Source organism: Macrotis lagotis, chromosome 3, assembly GCF_037893015.1.
Source record: "Macrotis lagotis isolate mMagLag1 chromosome 3, bilby.v1.9.chrom.fasta, whole genome shotgun sequence".
NCBI lineage: Eukaryota > Metazoa > Chordata > Mammalia > Peramelemorphia > Peramelidae > Macrotis > Macrotis lagotis.
The window spans coordinates 297,754,467-297,765,321 of record NC_133660.1 but is presented as its reverse complement, the minus strand read 5'-3'; the positions used below and the strand labels follow the sequence as shown (position 1 = coordinate 297,765,321).

At 30.6% G+C, this 10,855-nt stretch overlaps 1 protein-coding gene across 1 annotated transcript; it reads right to left on the bottom strand.

Annotated features, from left to right (window-relative positions):
* Positions 1–1,167: 1,167 nt before the first annotated feature.
* LOC141516883 (olfactory receptor 10AG1-like) lies at positions 1,168–10,210 on the bottom strand. The gene is made up of 2 exons (XM_074227841.1): positions 10,194–10,210; positions 1,168–2,092 (listed from the first exon to the last, which is right to left on the bottom strand). Exons 1-2 carry the CDS (start codon positions 10,205–10,207, stop codon positions 1,168–1,170), a joined length of 939 nt encoding a protein of 312 aa, XP_074083942.1. The 5' UTR covers positions 10,208–10,210.
* Between the last annotated feature and the right edge of the window lie 645 nt (positions 10,211–10,855).

Genomic DNA, 10,855 nt, shown 5'->3' with positions numbered 1-10,855 from the left:
TTATTTGATAAGATGGTGGAATCTTCTGATATTTAATTTATTTAATTTCATTATTTCTTTGAGATAATCACCTAGAATATTTATATCTCTTCAAAAATTTTATATATTTTCAAAAATAATGAGTTTACTTAGTTTAGAGGCTCAAATTGATTTCCAGAATGGCTTTACTAATAATACCCCCATAACAATATTTTAAAACACTCATCTATTTATATAAACTCTCAATAACTGGAAATTTTCATTTTGTACCATTTTTAGTATTTGATAATAAATACTGTGTCAGCATATGATGAAAGATATGAACCACTACTTTACTGAGAAGTGACAACTCAGGTAAAGAGCATCTCTCTACTATTGAAATGTCACAAATAAAAATATTAAAGTTCTCTATATTATTTATAGCTTAACTGGTTTGTTTAGTGTCAAAAAAATTTTACTTAAGATTTGAAATTGGGTAAGTTTTCAAAATGTTTCAGTACTGAGTCATTTTATCCTTAAATAAAAAACCCCAAGAAGTGTACATTATTAGAAACCTGATTTTATAGATAGGAATCAGAGGCCAAAAGAGGCTTAGTAATACATCCAATTTTACACCAGTATAAAGCTGAGAAAGGGTTTGAATTCAGTTTTTCCTCATTCGGTGCCTAGCGTTGTAATCTCTATGACATGAAGATGTTTTGCATATATATGCACATAAAAGTGTGAATATTTCAAATTTATATATGTGACAATTGTTTATATTTCAAGAAAAAGAATAAAAATTTTAATAAAGTTTATGTATTTCTCTAATATATCGATAAGGTTTTTGAATTTGTCCCATTTTGTTTACACTAACTATAGAACATTTTTTTCTTAAGCATTATTCAGATAGTTCAATTGGTGTTCTTATTCACTTCAAGATGGAACACAGTTTCAAAAGTACTGTGGCAATAGTCAATGGTGGAATTCTTTTCTTTTCTTGTCTTATAAGTGCCATTGTAAAAAGGTTGAGATTATGAAATGTGTGCTTTTGTAATTTTATAATTTTAAGTATATATAGAATGGATAATAAAGGTTTCAAATACAAATTATAGAAGAGAATAAGATGAAAAATATAAGAATTTTTAGATGAATGTAAAAAGAAGAAAGCAGAATTTGTATATTTTCAGATAGGATTCATGATACATGTCATTTAGGTAATAATTTCTTTAGGGCAGCAATGACATCCTTGTTCCTCAAGCTATAAATCATGGGGTTAAACATTGGTGTCACGATGGTGTAGAAAAGGGAGAGCACTTTGTCCATTCCTGATAAATTTCTGGACTTGGGTATTGAATATGTAATGATAGCAGAACCAAAGAATAAGACTACAACTATGAGGTGGGAAGAGCAAGTGGAAAAGGCTTTATATCTCCCAGTGCCTGAAGGCATCTTCAGAATGGTGTTGATTATTTTAATATAGGACCCAAGGATAAAAAGAAATGGAACCATAGCAAACACCACAGCATCAGCAAAGACAGAAAACTCATGAATAAGTTTGTTACCACAAGCCAACTTCAGTAATGGGGGCATATCACAGAAAAGATGATTGAGTTTATTAGACCCACAGAAGGGCAGAGAGAAAATCTGGTAAGTCTGCCCTATTACAACTGGCATCGCACTGATCCATGAACCAACAACCAACTGGATGCACATTTTGTAGTTCATGATGAGAGAGTAGTAGAGAGGCTTACAAATGGCCACATAGCGATCATATGCCATCGCAGCCAGGAGCAAGCACTCAGTGCCTCCTAACATAAGTAGGAAGCAAAGTTGTAGACCACAGTCCAAGAAAGAAATATTTCTTTTATTCGTCCAAAGAGTCATCATCATTCTTGGAAGAGTAACTGATGTGTAGCATATTTCTAAGAAGGAAAAATTTCCAAGGAAAAAATACATAGGTGTTTGAAGACTTGGATCAATCTTGGTTATTAGGATAATGAGACCATTCCCTAATAGGACACTTACGTACATAATTAAGAAAATTCCAAACAGAACCTCTTGAAGTTTAGGTAGTTCAGAAAATCCCAGAAGAATAAACTCCACCACAATTGTGAGATTTTGTCCTAACATTCTGTTCATCAGTTAGAGTACACATATAGAAATATTGACTATGGGCCAAATAAATAGTTTCTTCGCTTTTGCTCTTGTTTACTTTCTCTGTAAAATAGTGATGTAAAATTAAATAAGCAAATTATTTTCCAAATTCCACATTCTTAGCTTTTAACCTCTCCCCTAAATATTTCAAAATATGAGAGATGGTAATTTTTATCTGGGCTATTATTTATGCATTTCTACATAATCCATTTTAAAAATGCAAATGTTAAATTTAAACATCTACCCATAAATTGATGTATAAAATATAGATTTCAAAATACATTTATATGTAAATTTCCATGTGAAATAAAGATTTTAGCTATATTGTGAATTCTTGTCCAATGAGAATATTTTGCATAATATGGTACTAACAGATATTTATCTAACTCAAAACTACTCTTCAATTGCTAACATTCATTTTTTTTTTCTATGTACTCACTGTCATTTCAAAAATTCCACTATTCCACTACTAGGGTTCTATATAAAGTAAATTTAAATTCAAATGTTAGGAATGAAATTTTAAAAATATTTACAATTTTTCTAAATCATATAATATAATGGCATTTCAATAAAAATGACTGCTTCAATGGATATATTTATTTTAATATGATACATTAAATTTGTACAAAATTTGACAGGGAGAGCAGACATTATTGCTATGTCTAAAATCTTTGGCCTTAATATATATATATATATATATATATATATATATATATATATATATATACACACACACACATAGATATATACATGTATATATATATATATATATATATATATAAATAGATATATAAAATGAAAATTGGAATTGCATGACAATTTGACTGGATTCATTATTGACAATAATAAAAAATGTGAAACTTTTTTGTTGTTTCCTTTAAAGTTTAGAATTCTTGTGAACTGGAACTACTTTTTATTTAAAAAATTTGCATTTCCAATTGTTAGCATAGTGCCTAGAAAATTATAGGTGCTCAACTTTTGATTGAATTATTAAGTTCTTAGTAAATTTAAATATATATCATATATGTATACACATATATAGATACAAAAATATGAAGATACAAAAATAAAAACTTTTTTTTTTCTGTTCAAGAGGTACATCTTCTAATGAAGAATACACTTTCTATGTGTGTCTCTGGTTCTCTATGCCTCTATCGCTGTATCTCTCTGTGTCTCTATATATGTTTTATATACATACAATTACAGAATATATGAAAACACACATGTGTATATTCCTGCTTTTCTCTAGCACATATATGTATGAAGGTTTGTATGCTCATAAAATGTATGTATGCATACATACACACATGTCTAGATCTATATAGACATTAAGAAAAAGTAGAAGCACACATAGATGCATATTCACTTACGTATACACATTTATAGACCTATACTAGATAGATCAATGGAATGAATGAAGACATGAGTTTAAATGCAGGCTCAAACACTTACTAGCTAGTGTGACCCTGACTTATTCCCATTTGTTTCAATGTTTTATCTGTAAAATCCACCTGAGAAGGGCATGGCAAGCCATTTTAATATCATTGTCAAGAAAATCTCAAATGAGGTCATGAACAGTCAGTCATTACTGAAATGACAGAGTAACAACAGATACACATATTCTTTCTGTATAACGTATATACATATAGGTGTATTGGAGTGTATGTTCAATTACATATGTGTAAAGTTTGAAGAAAAAATGAAATCTGGGGTTCATCATGATTATGATCATTATCATCAGTGTATTTGTACTTTTTGAAAAGAGGGAAAGATCATTTAACATCTCTTCTCTTGAATCTGTGATATGAATGTAGAACATATTCCAAATATATTTATTAGAAATTAAAGAAGAATTATGATGTTATTTTAGTTAATGGGAAAGATTTCTTGTTCAGGTTTTATTCTTCAAGGTCTAAATAAATTCTACTTTTTCAAATCCATAGTAAATTTTCTTTATAATCCATGTTTTTGTCAATGTCTAATGAAGGGGTGAAGCATATTTTGAATTTATTTTCCGTTGCGAAACTCTGAAGTCTTTCACTATTCTCTGTTTCTAAAAGATATCTACAGAATTTTCATCATGCATACAATAAGTTAAAGCTGTGCAATACCTATTTTATTGACGATATAAACATGTTCTAGAAAAATAACAAATAGATTGTAAATTTTCCCGGAAATGAGTATTTAAAGTGAGTGAAAGTTAGTGAATAAGAATTTATTAATGACAACAATTATTTCTTTTCTCAAAAATTTTATTTTCAAAAATAATATTTTTAATGATAGCAATACTATTTTGCTAGTAATAAATAGTATGCACTATTATTTCCTAAACACTGATGCAAAATCCTTTTATACCATAGAACATGGATCTGATTCTAATATGAGTTTATTGAGATATTCATTTAATTGTTTTTATGACTGAAAAAGATACTTCAACACCAAATGGAAGAGATGTATCATTAGTTTTATCTTAAACTGTGATTTTAATTTTCAGTTTCATTGGCTAGTAAATTTGCCTAATGTCAGTTAATCACTCTTTCACATTTAATGGAATTCTGAAGGCTTATTTATTTTTAATGAATGGATTATAAATCTGCTAAAAATGTAAAACTTTTAAACGTGTGGAAAAATTGTGTCAGGTGCGTTTCTATATATGGTCAAATGTTGTGTCAACTAAATAAATTGCAGAATTTTTTTGAATAAGAAATTTAAGAGCATTGGCTCATAATTTCTACATTCAACTATCTTTCCTTTGTTTTTTACAGTTCAAAAGCCATTGTACTTAATCCCATAATATGGTATACATGGTATACTTTCAAAATCTTCCAAATATCGCTTAAAGTTACTTGTTACCCTTTAAATCTCTTTCGGTATAATCCTAGGGTAAAAGACAAATGTACTTGGTGATATATGCTTATCCAGGCCAACTAAATCCTATTTTATAATCTTACTTAACTGGATTATCATTTTCTATTAGTTAGCTGTTTTTTCTCCTTCCTTCAAAGTTAATATTCCTTGTCAAGAAATACAAAAGCAAGAAAGCTAAAGTGCTAGTCTTGGAGTCAGGAGGACCTGATTTCAAATATGATCTCAAACAGGACACTTATTAAGTCTCTTAACTCCAATTGTCTCATAAACACACACACACACACACACACACACACACACACACACACACACACAGACACACAAATAAGAATGACAAATAGAAAATGAGAATTGAACAGCCAGAACATGATGTCATCTATATGCAATCTATTGAATAATGTTCTTCATTTCCCTTATTTTTTTAAAACCTCTTACAGTTCTAATATAGTAGGTTTTTTTAAATCTCTATTAAATATTCATTAAATTGAGAGTAATATAGGAGAGGTTTTCAAAGTAGTGCATTAGTTTAGTATTCTGAAAGGTCAGGACAGCGTTGGTAAACTGAAAGAAATGAAATTAAAGTAATCAATAAAATCAAAAAATTTTGCTTATCTCATTCTCTAATCAATATTTTGTGATTGAATTTTCCATTCTTTGATACCAACTAAGAAAGTAAAATAGAAAAATTTTTAACCATTCTCAGATAAATGTTAATTATTGCTATATCTCTTGGGAGATTTTTGTTTTTGCTTTGGTTGGAAAAGAGAGGCCAAAGTCCATCCCTCAGTGTGTTTTCACCCCACCTTTACTAGGCAGTTTCTTTTCAATAAGATGCTGGCATAGTTTCACATGGAAAGAAAAGGAACCAACATTGACTTTATCTGGTTAATCTAGATCTCATTAATTTTCAAAGTTAAATAACTAAATAGTTAAGTCAAAAAAGCATCTTTTGCTATATAGTGGATAAAGTCAATTGAAACAATTCAAATAGGAAATTTATTACTTGGTTTTCCTAGTGTTTGAGATTTTAGGAAATAAGAAATCTTAGATTTGAAATAAAAAAAAAATGAGTATCCATAGAATAAAAAATAATTGTTAATTAACTTTTTCATTACACTGAGAGGTTAAATGTCTAGATTAGCATCATAAATGCAGAATTCTTCTCAATGATTTTGGATATTTTATTTTTCTTTAACGAATGTATTTTCTTTTAACATAAATGAGACAAGATTGACAAATATTTCTGCCCTTTGAATTACACACACACACATCGCATTTGCCTTGTTTTATTTCTTATGATTATTTGTGATTCATAATATGAGTATATGCCAAACTATATTTTAAATGATTATAAAGTTTACATTTTCCAAAGTACTCTCAAATTAGAAGACTATTGGTTTTGATAATTTCTTATATTTCCAAGCTATAAGTGATCTGTACACAACACAAATCTAATGTTTATGAGAGACTTATCATAGCTCAAATTTATACTTCTCTTGACTGAATCTTAATATCCAACCAGGATTTTGTCTTCAAGACCCTCTATTGACAAATAACACAGAAGTGAGAGATCCTGAGATTATAATTAATGTAGACCAGGCTTACCTTTCTTAGCTTAGTTCCAATCACATCCAGCTGTTTCTTGCATTGATTAAAATATATATATATATATATATATATATATATATATATATATATATATATATATATATATGTTTAAGAACACACATTGGTATGCATATAGCACCAGGGAAGGCGATTCACCTATTATATTTGATATTATCCTTACAAAATTCACATGGAACAAATATTAAAGTCATAACCCCATTTTATAGATGACAAATATTTGACTCATTTGTCGGTAAACTAACTTTCTCAATGTCTCAAAAATTCTATTAGAAGGAAAATTTGAATTAGACCTCCATTCAAGATAGAATATATCTTGTTTATTCTCAAGAACTAGTCCTGTAAATCAGGATTCACACCTCTTGAAAAATTGAGATCTTTATTTAGAAATAATTCCTGTCTCATTCTGTTCTATTGGAAAAGTTCCTCTCATGTCATTTCTAGATTTTTAGTACCATGTCAGGACTTATAAATAAACCTAATCTACTATGTGAACTTAATGAGGTAGCACACCATAGCCAAATACTCTTGAGTTTTGAGTCTGGGGAACTTGGACCCAGTCTTGGATTGGCCACTTAACTAGCATTATAAATGTTTTTAAATTGTTCATGACTTTATGTATAAGTTTCATTGTGTACATGATTTGGACAATGGTATTTACATTCTCTGCCTTATAGGTCTATTGTAAAGAATGGGTTTGAGATATTATGCTATTAATCACATATCATCAGTTATATATCATATAAGAAATAATATAATAATTGACACCACTTTATGATTACTAGATATCAATGACAGTGAAGATGATGATTAATTCAGTATTTAAAGATCACCTCCAGAAATCAAAGTTTACAGAAATTAGATCATATGCAATGTAACTCATCATATATTTTCTTCTATCCATTCTGCTTTAGAAGTTATAACTAATGGTGTCATGCATTTGCCTCCATAGGGTCATCCATAGGATGAGCTTATACACTAATATTTTATTGAACTATAAATTTGAAATTAATTTTCCATAGGGCATAAAATATAAAATAATAACTCATTTAATCAGTATTATTATGTTAAATATGATAATAATTGTGATGATGACTGATCCTATTCAGAAGATTTTCTCAAAGACTAACTTTGATCCCCAAATAGGGGAAATAACGTGCTATCACTCTCAAAAGTAAGGAATTATTAGGCTGTAGATTGTAGATCGTAGATCTTTCCATCTAATTCAGTTCATAAATTTCAAAAATACTTTTCAACACTACTCCTTTTCTTCCTGGGACTGTAACCCAGGACTATAACCCAAATCCACATGTGTTCAAGGCTAGAGAATCCTGTCTCAGTACTATCAAAGAGACCCTGCAATTTCCCTATGACTAGTTTTCTGATCCCCATATATCTAGGGCTTATCATTCTGGAAGCAGCTACTAAAGCTGTTGATTCAGTGGTTCCCAAGGTCTGCTCCTGGTTTTCCAGTGCCAGATCTGTGCTCCCATAACCTGAAGTGGACTTTACTCAACCCTCATCCAAGGGAGACAGAACCTTCCTGTTGACCATCTAAGATGTCTCTGGAGTCTCTGAATTGAGAAGTCTGGAGAACAGCAAGGCTGTCACTAATTTAGTCTCTTCTGTCTGTTACTGGTTTACTGGGGCCAGTCTTTGCTGGAGTCAGTCTGTGCTGACTGGACTGTGCTGTTCTCTCCCCTAGGTGCCAGAGACCTTTTCAGAAGGCCTGCATTGTCTTGGACTGAAAAATTGTTTCATTTTGTCTTTTTCTAGAAGTTGTTTAGAGTCATTATTTTAAGGCATTTAGAAAGGTTTGGGGGAAAGTTCAGGCAAATCCCTGTCTTTACCATCTAGGCTCTGCCTCTCTTGAAAACTGTTGCAAATTGATTTCTAGAATGGTTGAAAGAGTGAAAAATTCCCACCCCAATGCATGTGCCTTAGTTTTTCCAGACCTTCTCCAAAATTTATGATTTTCTTTTTCTGTTTTATTAGTTAATCTGATAATTATGAGGTAGTGCCTCAGAGTTGTTTTAATTTGAATTTCTCTAGTTAGTAGTGACTTAAAGCATTTTTCCATAAGAATATAGATAGCTTTGACTCATTCTGAAAAATCTTATTTTAAAAAAAAATATTCACTTCTCTATATATTTGAGAAATGAGATTGTTGTCAGAGAAATTTGTTGTAATTTTTCTTCTCAGTTGTGATTAGGAATTCTGTTTCCCTCCATTCTATTGCCTGGTTTATCCTACTATCTCTCTTTTTATCCAATTCATCCCGAAAAGAGTTTTGCTTCATTCAGCTCCTCCAATCAGCACTCTCTTCTAAGAGTCCTCCCTTTTCTTATTCCCTTCTATTGCTACTTTCCTGTATAGAAAGATGTATTTCTATACCTAACTAAATGTGCACATTCTTTATGCACAAAGTCAGATGAAAGTAAAGTTTATATACTTCCACACATCTCCAGTATCTTCCCCTCCACCATAATTTTTTCCCCATATCTTTTATGGGAAATAATGTACTCCATTCTACCTTGCTTTTCCTCTTCTCTCAGGTCAGTCTTTTTTTTTTTTTTCTGTTAGATAATCATTCCATTATATTCAAGGCACATCTGTGTGTTCTAAGTACACTCCTTCTAATTACTAATAATCAAAAAGGTTTTAGGAGTTATAAGTATTATCTTACTCTATAGGTATATAGAGAGTTTAAACTTTTTCCATTTTTAATAACTGTATTTATTTATTTATTTTAGGTTTTTGCAAGAAAAATGGGGTTAAGTGGCTTGCCCAAGGCCACACAGCTAGGTAATTATTAAGTGTCTGAGGCTGGATTTGAACTCACATACTCCTGACTCCAGGACCAGTGCTCTATCCACGGTGCCACCTAGCCTCCCTTCTCCTCCATTTTTTATGTTCTTTTGAGTCTTATATTTGAAAGTCAAATTTTCTATTCATCTCATCTTTGTATTATGTTTGAAAGTCCTCTATTTTATTTAATATCCCTATTTTTTCAGCTTTGTTAGATGATTAATACTTCATGTAATCCTAGTTCCTTTCCTTGCTGATATAAAATTTTCTAAACCCATGAAGACTGCAATTGTATCTGCTCTAGTTTCTTTTTCTTCAGCATATGAAAACCAATTTATGTCAACAGTTATGATGTTCATGTTCATCATTTTCTGTGCTACATTCATCCATTAAGCTATATGTTTTCAATGTCCTTCTAAAACTACGATGGTCAGAAATGATTCATCGTAACAGATCAGTCATGCTCAGTTAAAAGTACAAAGACTGTTAACATAATAGACATAAGTTATCTGCTTTCCTTAACAAAATATATGTATTAAAATCTAGGGTGCAAGATACAAAGATTAAAGGACATTTACATTCTTTTTTTTCATCATGTGCACTTTTATTTAAACTGATTTTAAGTCAATGTACAAATAAAATTCCTTCCCCTGTCCCAAAATAAGTTCTTCCTTTGTTTAGAGGGTTATCTTTTCAAACAAATATTAGATTGTTTGTTACATTGTAGAATGAATAGTTATTCAAAAATATATTCATCTATAGAGTTCCTGAGGTACTTTTCATTTTTCATTTGTATGAATTAATATATTACTAATGATAATAAACTACTTTGTAGGTAAAATGAATTGATCTAACTCATTGTTCTTTGAAGGCTGACTTATTTTTAAATGAACCCAATAATACAGTGATGGTGGTACAAAAAAGTACTGAAGAAAATTATACCTTAAATAAAACAGCTAGGTCAGTTGGTTAAAGAAGTACAAAATTGAATAGAAGTGTGGGGGCAAAAGTGCTGAATTTTCAGAAACATGGTGCTAAATTAGTCTAAGCCATAGGCCTCAGGTTCTATTTCTCAAGAATCAGGTGAGCCTGAGAACCTGGATCTCCAGCTAGCAAATTTATGTTACCCTAACCATATAAGGTGTAAACAAAGACCAACCCTCCTGGGAAAGCTTAGGTACACTCCCCTTCTGTTCTGACCATCACATTTGACCAATTTTTGTAAGGTTCAGCAGAAAAGAGGAGGGGGAATGGGTTGTGGTTTTTGTGTTTTTTTCTAACCCTGATTCAGCTTCTGTAATTCAACTTTTTCTGCTCTCTCTCTTTCATAGAGAGTTAGGAACTGCCCTTCTTGCAAGAACCGAATTAAATTTTAACTTTTTGCTGCCTCTTTGAGAGGACTCTGAGTAGTCATTTTGGGTTAGGGTTTAAATTCCCC